The sequence below is a fragment of the Pipistrellus hanaki genome (genome assembly GCF_964339955.1).
Source record: "Pipistrellus hanaki genome assembly, chromosome: 14".
Taxonomy (NCBI): Eukaryota; Metazoa; Chordata; class Mammalia; order Chiroptera; family Vespertilionidae; genus Pipistrellus; species Pipistrellus hanaki.
The window spans coordinates 34,485,624-34,501,467 of record NC_140516.1 but is presented as its reverse complement, the minus strand read 5'-3'; the positions used below and the strand labels follow the sequence as shown (position 1 = coordinate 34,501,467).

Here is a 15,844-nt window from a genome sequence, read left to right as displayed (position 1 = left end):
CTCTCATCGATATTTCTAACTTTCTATCCCTCTCTCTTCTTCTCTGTAAAAAATCAATAAAATATATTAAAAAAATATTTTTGCTGATTTCAGAGAGGAAGGGGGAGATAGAAATATCAGTGATGAGAAAGGATCATTGATTGGCTACCTCTTGATACATTCCCTAATAGGGATCGTGCACTGGGCCTCTAGTTGCTTAATAAACTTATAAATTTCAGGTGTACAACTTTAATGCAACATCTGTATAGTGTGTGTTCACCACCAAAAAGCTAGTCTCCTTCCATCACCCTATATGTGGCCCCCTTCACCTTCCTAGTCCTCGCTTTACCCTTCTGGTAATCACAACTCTATTGTCTGTATCTGTGTGTTCGTTTTCTTGTTTTGGTGTCCTCGCCACCAGCAGGCCAAAGTGCACTGAAGATAAAACAATATTTACCCAAAAGTTCAGCGACGTAGTGCATGTTGGGAGATGAGTTTGCACTTAGCGTTTGCGAGATCTTTGGGTTATAAGCGTTCATTCGCGTTTGTGCGAAGCACAACCATGGATCTCTTCACAGTCCTGGCGATTTGTCTTTCTTGTTTGATTCTCCTTTTTCTGTGGAACCGAAGCTATGCCCGAGGGAAGCTGCCGCCTGGCCCCACTCCTCTCCCAGTCATTGGAAATATTCTGCAGCTAGATATGAAAAACTTCAACGGGTCCTTAAGAAAGGTTAAGTATGATTCATTTTCTTCCAGTTGTTGGCGGTGAGTAAATAAGGCAGTCCTAGATCTAAGTAAAATATGGTCCCAGACGCCCTATGTTAAAGAAGTGGTTGTAAAGGGAAGTGTCCATAGGACACCCAGACATCATTTTATTTTTTAAGTTTAATGACGTTTACTGGGGTGACATTGATTAATAACATTTTACAGGTTTCAGGTTTTCAAATCTATTACCCTGTTTCCCCGAAAATAAGACAGTGTCTTAATTTTTTTCTCCCAAAGTTGCACTAGGTCTTATTTTCAGGTGATGTCTTATTTTCGGAGGATGTCTTATTTTCGGGGAAACACAGTAGTATTGTCACCCATATATTGCATCGTGTGCTCATCATCTCACGTCTAGTCTCCTTCCTTCACTATGTAGTTCACCCTTTTGTCCTCTTCCTCCTCCCCTCAGCCCTCCTTCCTTTCGGTAACTACCGTGCTGTTTGTGTCTATGAGCTTGTTTGTTTATTGTTTGTTGCCCTCTGCTTTATATTCCACATACGAGGGAAATCGTGCAGGCCTTGTCCTTTTCTGTCAGACATGATTTTAAGTGGAGGTACGGCTAGACGGTGGCCAGAAGGGAGTGAGATCCAAGAGGTGATTGGTGAAATTGCCAAAAGGAGGAATATCCTGAGCATATTATGACCTAGGTCCTCTCTCTAGTAATTTTTCCACTTGTAATGAAACTACCTTCAATTTTTAAAAAATCCACTGATGTACAGAGTCCCCACACTAACCTTTGTCTGAAAGCACACACTGAGGTGAAGTAAAGGAGCGAATGAAAGGTTCAGGAACTTCCTCGGTTTCTGTTACGTTTGCTCAGTGAATGAGTGAATGACTGCTCTACTCTTAGCTGTGGATATAGCTGTTGCTCTAAACCTTGAAGGGATCGTCTGAAATCGGTCTCCCCGGAGGCAGCTGGTTACCAGGCCTCGCCCTGGCAGCTCCTTCCAGTGTTTTGGGCTGGATCCGAAGGCCTTGTGGCGGCACCCCAGCACATCCATTCGTTGACGTACAACTTAGGCAAGTTTTAAAAATTTCTCTGAGCCTCTATTTTCATTTCTTTAAAAGGTGAATAGTCATTATTTTTGCACAAATTATTAGTATAGCATGTGCCCAACAAGTTATGGAATGCCTGCTTTGACGAGGCACTATGATAGGTACTAGGGATTCCCCTCCCCCCGCCCCCAGTATTATTTTGTATTAGTTCCAGGTGTACAGCAGAATGACTTGACAGTCATACATTGAACAGTGTTCCCCCTGATATTTCCAGTACCCTCCTGGCACCAAACATAGTTATTGTAGTAATATTGACTATATTGCCTATGCTCTGCTTTACATCCCCGTGACGATTTTGTAACTACCAATTTGTACTTCTTTATCCCTTCCCCTTTTTCACCCAGTTTTCAACCCCTCCCTCCTCTAGCAACCACCAGCTGGTCCCTGTGTCCATGAGTCTGTTTCAATTTTGTTTGTTTATTTTGTTCTTTAGATTCCACATATAATTGAACTCATATGGCATTTATTGTCCTCTGACTGATTCAGTTCACTTGCTATAACACCCTCTAGGTCCATCCATGCTGTCGCAAACAGTAAACTTGTAGTCTTTTTTATGAGCTGGGGATTTTCAGTGGTGAGTGAAAAAAAAAAGAAAAAAGATCCTAGCGTTATGCAATTTACAAGCCAGAGGGTAGGCATGCATTTATGACATAATAATGCAAATAAGTGTGTGATTATAAACCATATAGCATGGACCCGATAGAAAGAGTCCATGTAGCTTGGAGGACTGAGGGAGGGAGGAGCAGTCAGCAAAGGTCTCTGAGGAATTGAATTTGGAGCTGAGCTCTAGAGGAAGATTAGGCATTAACCAGATAAAAGTTTGTCCCAGGCTTTTTCGATCTGGAGAAGACATCTTGTTAGAGTCTGAAAAAGGACCAGTTTAGTTGTAGTCCAGAGAGTAAGTAAAAACATGGCGTGAGGTGAGATTGGAGAGGTCCACAGGGGCCAAAGCATGCATGTCTTACACACAAGGATTTTAAGAATATTGGTTTTTAGCCTGACCGGCATGGCTCAGTGGTTGAGCGTCAACCTATGAACCAGGAGGTCACGGTTTGATTCCTGGTCAGGGCATATGCCCTGGTTTCAGGCTTGATCCCAAGTGGGGAGCATGCAGGAGGCAGCCTATCAGTGATTCTCTCTCATCATTGATGTTTATATCTCTCCCTCTCCCTTCTTCTCTGAAATCAATAAAAATATATTTTAAATAACTTAAAAAGGAATGTTGGTCTTTAGCACAAGAACAATGTGATACCATGAACGTGCTCACAGGACTGTGATGTCAACATTTGCCTTGTGAAAACATCACTCTGGAGAAGGAATTGGAGAATGAGTTGTATATGGAGAATGAATTATAAGGTAGTGGGACTTAAATACTGGACTATTGGAAAGTCCTATACATTTAATATACTGAATAAGCTGCCGTTAAGAGAAAGACCCCAATAATGCAATGACTTAAAGAAGACGAGTTTATTTTTGTCTATGAGGTCGGAATGAAAGACCTTCTGTGAGGTCTGCAGAAAACCAGTTTTTCTCAATCTTGCTGACCATCCTGTGACCCGAAGCTATTGTTTGCATTTTGGGGGTCACAGTGGGACCATCTCCATGGGGTCACAGTGGGGTCAACGCATGAGTAGGGGGAGAAGCAGAGAGCATGTGTAACCATTTATGCAACCGTGTAGGACTGACACACACCACTCCTGCTAACATCAGTTCACAGCAGCCTAGTCACACGGCCACACAGAGGAGCTGGGAGAGGTCTGTAAGGAGGCTGCCTTGTCCGGATGTAGTAATGAAACGTAGAGGTCTCTGGTGCTAAAGAGAAGATACAGAAAACGGAAAAGTGGTGACGATTATTTGTCTACTCCTAGGGCAACATGAAGAAGCTTCCCTTAAACAGGAGACACGTATCAGTTATAACTATAGGAAGGAAGCAGAAATGTGGAGCACTTAGAGGTTTGGCAGAAAAAAAGTAATAAAATAATATGAATAAAATTTATGACAGAGCAGAGTCACATAGAGGAAGCTGAATACAGGATGACTATTGGTGGTGATAATATCAGCAATATTATTAATAATATGATAATTCCCATTTAAGCAATGTGAATTCTTATTAAGTTATTGGATCTAGAAGTTGAAATATTTTATAATGAGTGAATGAATCTTAAAATATCTTTGGTAAGATTAAGAATATTTCTCTCATTTATCTACTTTTTTAGTTTTTTGTTTGTTAATCCTCACCTGCGGATATTTTTTTTATTGCTTTTTTAGAGAGAGTAAAGGGAGCGGGGGAGAGAGAGAGAGTGAAACATCCATGTGTCTAATTGGTTGCCTCTGCACGCATGGATGAATCTGCAATCAAGGTACGTTCCCTTGATTGGAGTCAAACCTGGGACCCTTCAGTCTGAGGACTGACACTCTAGCCACTGAACAAAACAGGCTAGGGCTACATTTGAGACCTCACTCTTCTCGTGTCTCCTCTTTGTTTCCTAGCTGGCGGAGGAGTACGGCCCGGTGTTCACTGTGTACCTGGGCATGCAGCCCACGGTGGTGCTGCACGGGTACGAGGCCGTGAAGGAAGCCCTGATCGACCGGGGCGAGGAGTTTTCTGGCAGAGGCAGCTTCCCAGTGATAGACTACCTCTCCCGGGGATTAGGTATGCTTCCGGGTGGGGATTAGGTATGCTTCCGGGTGGGGGTTAGGTATGCTTCCGGGTGAGGATTGGGTATGCTTCCGGGTGGGGATTAGGTATGCTTCCGGGTGGGGATTAGGTATGCTTCCGGGTGAGGATTGGGTATGCTACCGTGTGAGGATTGGGTGTGCTTCCATGTGGGGAATGTATGCAGATTTGCAAGTTGCCAAGATTCTAAATAGGCGAAGGAACTGAGAAATGTTAAGCATGTATAGAAATTTATGGAAATATCATTCCAACATTTTCTGTAAAGGACAATTAATCCATATTTAAAATGATGAAGGCGACACAATGTCTCCATAAAACGATAATTTCAATGAAAACCAACCCACCACAATGTTCTATTTGTGACTAAGCCATGTTCGGTTTAAATTATGGCCTGCTAAGAATGAGAAAGAGAGGGAAGAGATTGATTAAATTATTTTATTCACCAAATATTTTGCTTTCTTCCTGGGTCATGGTGCCAAGAAGTTATTTTAGAAAAATATAGTATGCATGGAACCAACATAAATTTGGAATACTTTCAACCTTACCTTTAGTCTTCTCATCTAAAAAGGATAAGAAATATTTGAATTCAATAGAATACAAAGCATAAAGCATTAATATGCTCTAAAAAGATTATGGAGAAACACATAGGGTTGGAATTGATATTAGAAAAAAGCTTTCCAATTTAAGGACTTGAACTATCTTCCATTTGTTTTTGGATCTGGACTTAGAACTGCCCATTCCCCAGGAGAGCCACTGGGTTCTGACAGAGATAAGGCCTGAATGGGGTTCTTCCCTCCTCCAAATTGTTCTCGAAGATTTTTTTAGACAAGTTTCCTACGAGCGTTATTTTTCCTCCCTGGTCCTGGCTTGACTCTGGAAGTCTAATGTCAAAGTTCCTTGGTGTTAAGGCACATTTCATGGAAGGTATTTCAAAAGAGAGGGGACTCCATGTTAAAATTCGAAGGCCTATGGCTATATCCCTTATCTGAGGAGTAGATTTTCTTTCTTTTTTAAAAAAAATATATTTTATTGATTTTTTTACAGAGAGGAAGGGAGAGAGAGAGACAGTTAGAAACATCGATGAGAGAGAAACATCAATCAACTACCTCTTACACACCCTCCACCAGGGATGTGCCCACAACCAAGGTACATGCCCCTGATCAGAATCGAACCTGGGACCCTTCAGTCCGCAGGCCGAGGCTCTATCCACTGAGCCAAACCGGTTAGGGCTGAGGAATAGATTTTCATGAGCTTCCTCCCAATGCATCAGAGTTGTCTCTCCTTCTAGGAACTGGTTCCATTTTCACTCACCATGCACAGAAGTTGGCCCTGAACATTTCATCGATTACTTGGGCTCACCATGATTTATTAGCTGTGTGACTAAGGCGTAAGCATTTTGCCTCCATGATCCTCAGCCTTCTTATCAGTTAAATGGGGACAAAACTGGTTCACAGAGTGACTGCGAAGTTTAGACAAGTTCATGGGTGAAGAAGGGTAAGTTCTTAGAAAGATGTCAAGCCAAGAGTCTTGGTAGCGAGCGTCTAGGCTGTGGTAAGAGAGAAGGCAGGCGAGCAGGGCGCAGTGACATCATTTTCTGAGATAAAGACAGTCAGCTAGGATTCATGAAAATGGAAGCTATCCTTTCTTATTTACTGTTTGTCCCGGTAGGAATTGTTTTCAGCAACGGAGAGAGGTGGAAGCACACCCGGCGTTTCTCCCTCACGGTTTTGCGGAACATGGGGATGGGCAAGAAGACCATAGAAGACAGAATTCGAGAGGAAGCCTTGTGTCTGGTGGAAGCTCTACGGAAAACCAACGGTGTGTATTTGTGAAATGGACAGGTGTGGTTTGGGTGATGCTGTTACAGGTAGACTGCAGAGATGGGTGGCTCAAGTACGGCAGAAGCTCACGTTTTGCTCCCGGACCAGTAGGAAGAGGGAACAGGTTGGCTTTTCCAGGCTCTTTGGGTCCCAGGTCAACAGGGGCTTAGATAGCTTCCCCGTGTGGCTTCCAGTGTCACCCAGGACTGGAGAAGTACAGAGCAGAAGTTACAAAATAGTTGTGAGGATGTACAGGACAGCATAGGGAATGTAGTCAATAATACTGTAAAAAATAAATAAAATTTAAAAGATATTTTTAAAAGATCTTGTGAATTACCTTGTGGCTCTTATTTGGCAAATACTGTACATAGAAGCCTACTTGAGGGTAATTAATAAACTGGGTTGGGTTAGACCAGGGGTCTTCAAACTACGGCCCGCAGGCCACATGCGGCCCGCAGAGGAGTCTGATCCGGCCCGCCAGGTTTTTTGGGCAGTGAGCGCAACCGAGGTGTTACAGTAGGAATTAGTAGTTCATATAGTCCGGCCCTCCAGCTCTCTGAGGGACCGTGATCTGGCCCCCACTTTAAAAAGTTTGAGGACCCCTGGGTTAGACAGTTATGTGTGGGGAAACACGATACACTTTTTTGTAGGCGTGCCGCGTTTATGGTGAGGGTGGCAGGTCTAGATAGTTCCCATATTAACCGTTGGAGTCCCCCTTTCCCGGTTATTTCACATGGTTAGTGTAAGATGCCGATGGACGTTCTGCTCTAACAATGAGCTCCTCTTGTGTTCAGCGTCTCCCTGCGACCCCTCGCTGCTCCTGGGCTGTGCTCCCTGCAACGTGATCTGCTCCGTCATCTTCCAGAGCCGCTTCGAGTACAGCGATGAGAAGTTGCTGACCTTGCTAAACTATTTTCATGAGAACTTCAGGATTGTAAGCACCTCCTGGATACAGGTAAACTCAAGATTTCTCTTTTAAGTGAGGAATCATTTTCTGACTAATCTGCTGCTTATGCCTACCCCATCCCTTGGCCCTATTTCAAAATGGCTGAAGCGATGTTCATCAAGCTATCACTTGTAAGCGATTGGCGAGTTATCAAATCAGCTCAGTGTGTTAAAATTAAGTTTAAAACATGAAACATAGCAATAGAAATAAAAACATTAAACTGCATCAAAGGATGAGGTATTTTTTCTATAGATGAAGAGGGTAATGGTGTAAAATGTATGCATTTCTTGCTATAGGACACTGTCAGAAAATATCAGTAACCTCTGATATGTAATCATTAACAGCTAAACTTTTGTGTGGATCCTAAGGTTTTTCAGCGTTTCACCTGGGAAGGAGAACAAAGAGTCAACTCCTCATTTTTTTGGAACAGGAAACTGTCACCCACAGATTGGAACCTAGTCTCAAAGTAGGCTAACCAGGACAAAGAATGAGCCAGACCTAGAAATCCAGACTTCTTGATGCTCTATCGAGTTTGATACGAGCTACCAGCCTGATAAATCGCTCTGGTGCCCAGCTGCGGTGTTAGGCCATGAAGGTGCCCGTTAGAGCAGAGTCTGTGAGCTCCAGGATTGGGGATGGTCAAACGAAAGGGCAGCATGCACTCTCCCGAGGGGATAAAGGCCTGAGAAAAACAAGCTGAGTGATTTGGGCATTCCCTTAGTCTTCCGGATGCGCTGTTTCTTCACTACCAAACGTGGGTATGAGCGCTACCAACGTTTCCGGTGACTGTAGAAATACGTGTCGGGTAGACCGGGCGGAACTCTGGGTTCGAGCTCTGTCGCTCATTTGGTGTCTTGGACCGGTGGACTCACCTTTCCGAACCTCAGCATACTCCTTTGGAAAGCGGCGGCATGCTCCTGAATTCTTTTCAGAGAGCCATGACTCTAAAGTGAACGTGAGTGGTTTTGGAATTGCTTTGTAACTTGTGTGTACTGTAACTCCAGCCATGTTATCAGCTCCCTCTCTTTCAAATACCAAGTATGTTCTAGTGCAGGATGCACATGCCTCATTCACCTTTACCTACTCAGCAGATAGCAAAGTGTCTGGTACACAACAGAGGCTGGTAAAAGTTTGGTGAGTAAATTAATGAGTTATTCTTTACTCTTTCAGCTCTACAATGCTTTCCCCTACTTACTGCATTATCTCCCAGGAAATCATAAAGAACTCTTTAAAAACTTTACCGAACAGAAAAAATTTATTTTGGAGCAAGTAAAAGAACATCAGGAGTCCCTGGACCCCAATAACCCTCGAGACTTTATTGACTACTTCATGATTAAAATGGAAAAGGTATCAGTGACCCTGATTTTGCAACTTCATCTTCTGTGGGTGGTGATGTGGCTCGGATTAGTTCTGATCTTCTCAGTGAAACTGGGATATTCAATCAAAAGCTTCTTCCCAAGGATGTATTCATTGCTTGTGTAACCTCTTACTTGTGCAAATCATATTGGGTGTCTTGAGAGAATCCCAAATTCTCCCCTAAAAATGACTTACATGATTAAAGCTGGATCTCTATTTGGAACAGGTTGAAATACATGCACACATACACGCGTTCACACACACGCACATGCAAAGAAGCACACACATTCAAGAATAATGATAAGCAAACATGTATCTTTCATCAAATAAGTTCTATGAATGCAAGATGTAACATGTGAGGGAACACAGGGATGGCTAGGCATCTTGAAAGGCTTACCTTGGGAAAGAAACTAGGAAATCTTCCCAGATTAGTTTGAGAGGAAACTCTGGCTTCGATGATCAGAGATGATAAAATAGGTCCAAATGGTTAAGTGTATGGAATCCCCAAAGAGGTTACTGAGGAGCTGTCACTGTGTAACGACTGGCGACATTGGGGACAGTGATGCTGTGGGGGGGCGGATGGTTCTGGAGCTTGAATGCGAAATTTAGACGATGAAATAGACAATAAGTGCTAGACCTGACAGGGAGGAGCCATAATGACTTGATTAAAAAAAAATTATGTTTGAAGGAACTGAATGGCTCTCGTGGGTGAGAAGGTGAAGAATCAGAAAGGACTTATTGAAAGTTCATAGCTCTGGTTTTATTTAAACTGAAGGAGTCTTAACAACGTATCTGACCTTTACCTTTAGCTATTACACTCTCTAATGTCTGGCTTCATTGGTCATTTAAGCAAATAATGATGTTATATGGCGTTATGGATGGTATCTCAAAGGCTCTTTAATTTATCAAGTCATTCTAATGCATGGTTCCTAGGAAAGGCACAATGAACAGACTGTGTTTACCATGGACAACCTGATCACGACGATATGGGACATGTTCAGTGCGGGGACGGAAACGACGACCTCCACCCTGAAATACGGGCTCCTGCTCCTGCTCAAGCACCCAGAGGTCACAGGTGCGCTCTCAGATGTGGGGCAGGATAAGAATTCCAGGCAGAGCCCTAACCAGTTTGGCTCAGATTCTGATTCCTTCCTCTTCCAGCCAAAGTCCAGGAAGAGATTGACCGTGTGGTGGGCAGAGAGCGGAGCCCGTGCATGCAGGACCGGAGCCGCATGCCCTACACGGACGCTGTGATCCACGAGATCCAGAGATACATCGACCTCGTCCCCAACAACCTGCCCCACGTGGTGAACCAGGACATCAAGTTCAGAGAATACTTCATTCCGAAGGTGAGAGATGTTTCCTCTCCACCCCTCCCTAAGAAGGGACCTCAGGTTTCCACACTCACGGTGGTTAGAGTCACAGGCTGCCTGACTTCCTACAGGCATGGCTCATTCCTGGCTCAGCCTCCTCACCCTCTGATGACACGCTCCCTTCCTTCCAGTTGGTTGACACGACTGTATACATGTCATCCTGCTTACGTTCCCACAGACTTTCAGGACACTCTGCCTGTCCCTTAGCCCAGGCTGCTGTCCACTTACTGCTTCCCGGTGTATGTTTTATTATTTATTTTGTTTTGTTTTTTTAAATATATTTTATTGATTTTTTAAAAGAGAGGAAGAAAGGGGGATGAGAGAGAAACATCGATCAGCTGCCTCTTGCACACCCCCTACTGGGCATGTGTCCACAACTAGGGTACATGCCCTTGACCGGAATCGAACCCAGGACCTTTCAGTGGGCAGGCCGACGCTCTGTCCACTGAGCCACACCGGTTTCGGCCCCGGTGTATGTTTGATTACTCTGATCACTGAGCCAGTATCCTACACTTCCCCCTGCCTCATCAGCTATCTGTTTCACTTAGTGGTCAAAATTTTCATGGAAAAAAAAAAAAAAAAGCAACAATTCAATTGAAAGTGGTAGGAGGGGGTTCAAACCAGTATTTCATTCTGTTTGGGAAATAAAGGGTTTTCAAGAATATGACCAGGCATAAAGCAACAAGCAGACTGTCAAATTACAGTGGGAAGGGGAGGGAGATCTGGGGGAGATAAGAGATCAACCGAAGGACTTGTATACATGCATATAAGTACAACCAATGGACACAAAACTCTGGGGAGGGTGGGTATGCATGGGGGGGGGGAGCAATGGTAAAATATGTACACAGATAATAATTTAATTAAAAAAATTAATTTAAAAAAAAGAATATGGCCAGGCGGGTGGAGTTTTGAGGAAGGCCTCATACTTGGTTTCAAAGAGAATGGGCTGTTTACAGTGACACCAGCGCGTTCAGACGATGTGCAGTTTCTGGGGAACAGTGCTCTCCAGCACTCGGCCTTCGAGTCCTGAAAAGCAAGGGCTGGTGTCTGGCTACAGACGGAAGAGGACGGCCTTGGGGCCCATGAACTGGCATCATACGACGGCAGACCTGCTAGCCTCGGTCTTTTATTTGTTCTGTGACGTGAAGCAGATAACTCCTCCTTGTATGCCTCCGTCTCCTCATCTATGAATCAAAAGGAGTAGACAAGGGACTTTTTCCCAAGCTCCGTAACCTCCTTTATAATCCAGTGTATCTGTTTCTTTTCTCATCAGGGCACAGCCATTTTCACATGCCTGACTTCTGTCCTGCACGATGACAAAGAGTTCCCCAACCCGGGCCAGTTTGATCCCGGCCACTTTCTCGATGAAAGTGGCAACTTTAAGAAGAGCGACTACTTCATGCCCTTTTCAGCAGGCAAGCAAGCGTCGCTTTTTTTTCTCTCTCTCTTATATCCAGGGGTCAGATGAGACGAGGAAGGGCTTTGCGTGGGGACTACGCTGGGCTGGACAAATTGTCATTTGCGTGAGGCCAGAGGCACCACCGCCAAAGTCCAGGTTATTTCTCTTTGGATTGGAGGCTCCTCACGGAGTTCTGTCCCATCACCCACCACTGAGATGCCTAAGAGCTCCTCCTAGAAGTTCAATGCCATTAAGACTTTCCTCCCCTTCGCTGAGAAGCCAGTCCATTCAATACATTTTACTAGGTTCCTATATGGAGAAGACTCATTTCAGATGCAAGGATTAAATGTGGATAAGAAGCAGACACTCTCTCTACGAAAGAGGAGGCCAAATGAATAGGCAGTGAGACCCCAGAGAGGAATGGTCTTTGAGGGGCTGCTGTGAGAGCCCAGGGGCAGAGAATTTGGGGGGTAAGGGAAGGTTTCTTGCAGAAAGCATTTGAGTATCTTTTTTTAATTTGTCAGGGCCCTGGGGAAAAAATAGGTGGCATACTCAAAAGATCAACTAAAGAAAGTAGAATGAAAAGACTGTTTCAGAGGTGAGGGAGGGATGAGGGAAGGGACAAGGTATGTGGAGGTTCTGAGGGGCGAGCACCAGCAGAAAGACATTCCCATCCGGGGATGGAAGGAATGAGGGAAGGAGGGAAGGAACCCAAGTAGATTTTTTGTTGTTGTTTTTTTTGTTTTTTTGTTTTTTGTTAATTCTCACCCGAGGATATTTTTCCATTGATTTTTTTAGAGAGAGTGGAAGAGATGGAGTGAGACAGAAACATTGATGTGAGAGACACATCGGTTGGTTGCCTCCCACATGTGATCAGGGCCAGGGATTGAGTCTGCAATCCAGGTACAAGTCCTTGATCGAACCCAGGACCCTTCAGTCCGCAGGCTGACCCTCTATCCACTGAGCAAAACCAGCTAGGGCTAGATCTTTAGCAGAGACAGGATGCCTCAACTGGAGATGCATCTATAGGGGGAGAACAGCCATGGGCTAACCTGTGGCCTGGCAGGGTGGGACTGAGGAAGTGAATACTCTGGCTGTTTCAATACCAAGCCCTCTTGAGTTTATTCAGAATCCAGAAGGAACTCACTTCAGGGTGTATGCAGTCCATAAAACCACCTTCCTCAACACCGAGCAAGCATAGAAGACAAACGCACCCAGAATGGACCGAGAGGCAGGAGAAACAGAATATCCAGCACGCTCCACTGGAGACACAGCGGAAAGAGTAGGGAGCGAAGGGCCTTTCCTATAGAAGTCACTGAAACAGAGGCAAAAATTGGAGATTGGCTCTTGATTAAATATCTAAGAAAATCACTTGGTCTCATGGCAGCAAATTACGTGCAATTCCCAAGATGATTCCAAAGCAAGACACCGCTCTCCTCCTCATCTTTCTTCCTGTATAACGAGCCTGCTGGAGGTTTCTATTCACATCACAGGGCTTGCAGGCTTGCTTTTGACACTGTGGGTACCATTGCGAGATCTAAGGCCTTATCTTAAGAGCGTATGTTCCAGTCTGTGAGACAGGTGGATAGAATTAGAATTTCATGTGAAGAGTGCTGTATTGGAAGCATTAGTGAGGGTTGAGGAAAACGGATGAGGGGGTGAATTACATACCCTGAGCATGTCACAGAAGTCTGCATAGGATAAATGACCTCTGAGCTGGGTCCAGAAAGATGTGGAGAACATCAGCCGACAGAGCAGAGGGGAAGGCTGTCTGTTTGGAGGAATGACTGGAATCTGAGATAATCTGGGAATTAGGGAACGGTAGTGCTTGTGGCTAGTTGGGATGTTTCTTTTTATACTTGGCAGTGGTAAGCTCTTGAAATTTTGTAAAGCAGGGACATGACAAGGTTAAGATTATCCTTGAGAATCCAATGAGGAGGCACAAACTTATTGTTGAGTCTTGGGTTGGAGGCAGATGGAAAAGTACAGAGTGTATCTTATGTCAAGGTGAGTGTGTGTGTGTGTGTGTGTGTGTGTGTGTAGAAAGATGTCATTGACAGGTCTCAGCAAAGCCAATCCAACATGGGTGCCCAGAAAATATCTTTTCATATAGCATGCACACAAAACATGTGCTGAGGAAATGAAGAAAACCAGGTTTCGATGTAGGTAGGAGAAGCCATGGGTTAATTCGGCTTTTATTAATATATTTATTTACGTATTCGTCCCATCTTTTTTAAGCCTCTTTGTGTACTAACTCAGACATAGGATGAAATGCATGTTTAATTTATGTGTCGTTTTTAGGAAAAAGAATTTGTGTTGGAGAAGGCCTGGCCCGCATGGAGTTGTTTTTACTACTGACGCACATTTTGCAGCATTTCACCTTGAAACCTCTGGTTGATCCAAAGGACATTGACACCAGCCCACTTGTCAGTGGATTCGGCTCGGTACCACCCTCCTATGAGCTTTGTTTCGTTCCCGTCTGAGGAAGGGGCAGGTTGCAGAACAAGACTCTCACCTCATCTGAAGGAGCCAGACGCTCTGTGTGTTGCGTTAGCCGTTATAACAGGAGGAATGACATTCATGAGCTCTGTCTCTTCTGGTTTCCCCATCCTTTACAAAATAAAACGATAGCCCTAACTGGTTTGATTCAATGGATAGAGCATTCGGACCAAAGGGTCCTAGGTTTGATTCCAGCCAAGGGCACGAACCTTGGTTACAGGGTGTACCCTGGTCCGGGCCCTGGCCGGGGCTTGTGCAGAAGGCAACCAATTGGCATGTTTCTCTCACGTCAGTGTTTCTCTTTGTCTTTCCCTCTCTCTTCCACTCTCCCTAAAATCAATGGAGAAATATCCTCAGATGAGGATTAACAAAACAAAACAAAAGGAATAAAACTATAAAGCCTGTACTGTGAGACATAAGAGAAAGTCTGTAGACCTTGAACTCTGCTAAAATTTTTCAAAAATGGGCCACAAAAAGTACTAATCATATGAGATTGATAAATAGGTCTTTAGTTAAATTAGTATTTAAACTCCTATCTATTCATCTAAAGACACCATTTAAGATACTCGCAAGGCAAGGTACAGACTGGGAGAAATATTTCCAATGAATATATCCACAAAAGGACTTATATCCAGGTTTCGTAAAGAACTAAACACAACACAAAGACAGCCAAGTATTTTTTGAATGGGCACCATGTTTGAAGAGTCACTTCACAGAAGAGAGATTTTATGTGGTCAGTAAACATGAGAAAGAGTCCTCCACTTTATTAGTTGTGGGGGGAATAAAAATTAAAACCACACTGAATTACTCATGTGTACCTACCATCTGCTAACACACAAGTTCCAGGCGAGCAGGGATCTTTGTTTTGCTCACTAACAAATATCAATCAGCTGGAGGAGTGCCTGGCATGTACTGGCTCAGTAAATATTTGATAAAAAGAATGACTACTTGAATGAGTTAAGAATGAGTGAGTGAATTTCTCTTTGAAGGTGGATTTGACCATGTCTGTTAAAATTTAAATTCAAATACCTGTCTTTCAAGTAATTCCACTTCCTACGCATTTATTTCACGAGTATTCTTGAATGTGTCCCTTAATCGTATGGATGTGGATGTTCACTTCATGATTATTCATGATAGATTGGAAAAAAATTAAAGTGCTACTGGAGGTGGTAAGTACATTGTGGTGCATCTTTACAATATGCAATAGGTAAAAACAATCTTCACAGCGATATAATTTTGAAATCTTTATGAGGTGGTTGACTATTCTCATATGAAAACAACATATTTAGTTCTTATAATTAACCAATCTAAAGAACACAATATCTCTCAGCTGGTTCTTCTCCATCTGGTTTCCAGTGTCTGTGTGGGTACCAGAACCCACAAGTAATAGCTCACGTTTTTAGTGTTTGACAGTATGCTCTGCCTGAATCATCTCCTGTGATCCTCACAACAGCCTTTGGATAGATGTCAGGACTGATACCATCCTCATTTCAGAGATGAGAAGAGTGAGGCACACCAAGGTGAACTATCCCGCCGAAGGACACTTACTTTATAAGTGGCAGAGACAGGACTTGCACCCTGACCATCTGACGTCAGAAGCCACCTCTTAATCAACAAGCTACCCTCTCTTTCAGAATGTACTCAAGGAATTGTACATTCTGAAAGAGAGGGTATGGGGTCATACCCTCTCTTTCAGAATGTACAATACCCTGTGTGATGAGTGAATGGGGTCAGGGATTGAAATCGGGACAAACCAGGTGCCCCAGCCTGTTCCCAGAGCTCACGCCAGGAGTCCAGTGACGTGGTGGAGAAGTTAATCCTGGTGATGCCGGAGTAGCTCGATAAGTCTCACTCTCTCCCGGAGAACAATGTTTCAATCTGGAAAAATTACCAGGAAGCAGTTCATGGAAGTCACGGAGAGTCCCCCACATCGGGCGGGTCCTGGAGGGGTGGCTGTGAGGAGAATGTGTAAGC

General features: G+C 43.9%; 1 protein-coding gene across 1 annotated transcript; it reads left to right on the top strand.

Annotated features, from left to right (window-relative positions):
• The first annotated feature begins 455 nt into the window (after window positions 1–455).
• LOC311632275 (cytochrome P450 2C21-like) lies at window positions 456–14,273 on the top strand. Its single transcript, XM_084903528.1, has 9 exons — window positions 456–709; window positions 4,291–4,453; window positions 6,146–6,295; window positions 7,092–7,252; window positions 8,414–8,590; window positions 9,533–9,674; window positions 9,761–9,948; window positions 11,246–11,387; window positions 13,673–14,273. The coding sequence occupies exons 1-9, from the start codon at window positions 470–472 to the stop codon at window positions 13,852–13,854; spliced, it is 1,545 nt and encodes a 514-aa protein (XP_084759654.1). The 5' UTR covers window positions 456–469; the 3' UTR covers window positions 13,855–14,273.
• The last annotated feature ends 1,571 nt before the right edge of the window (window positions 14,274–15,844 follow it).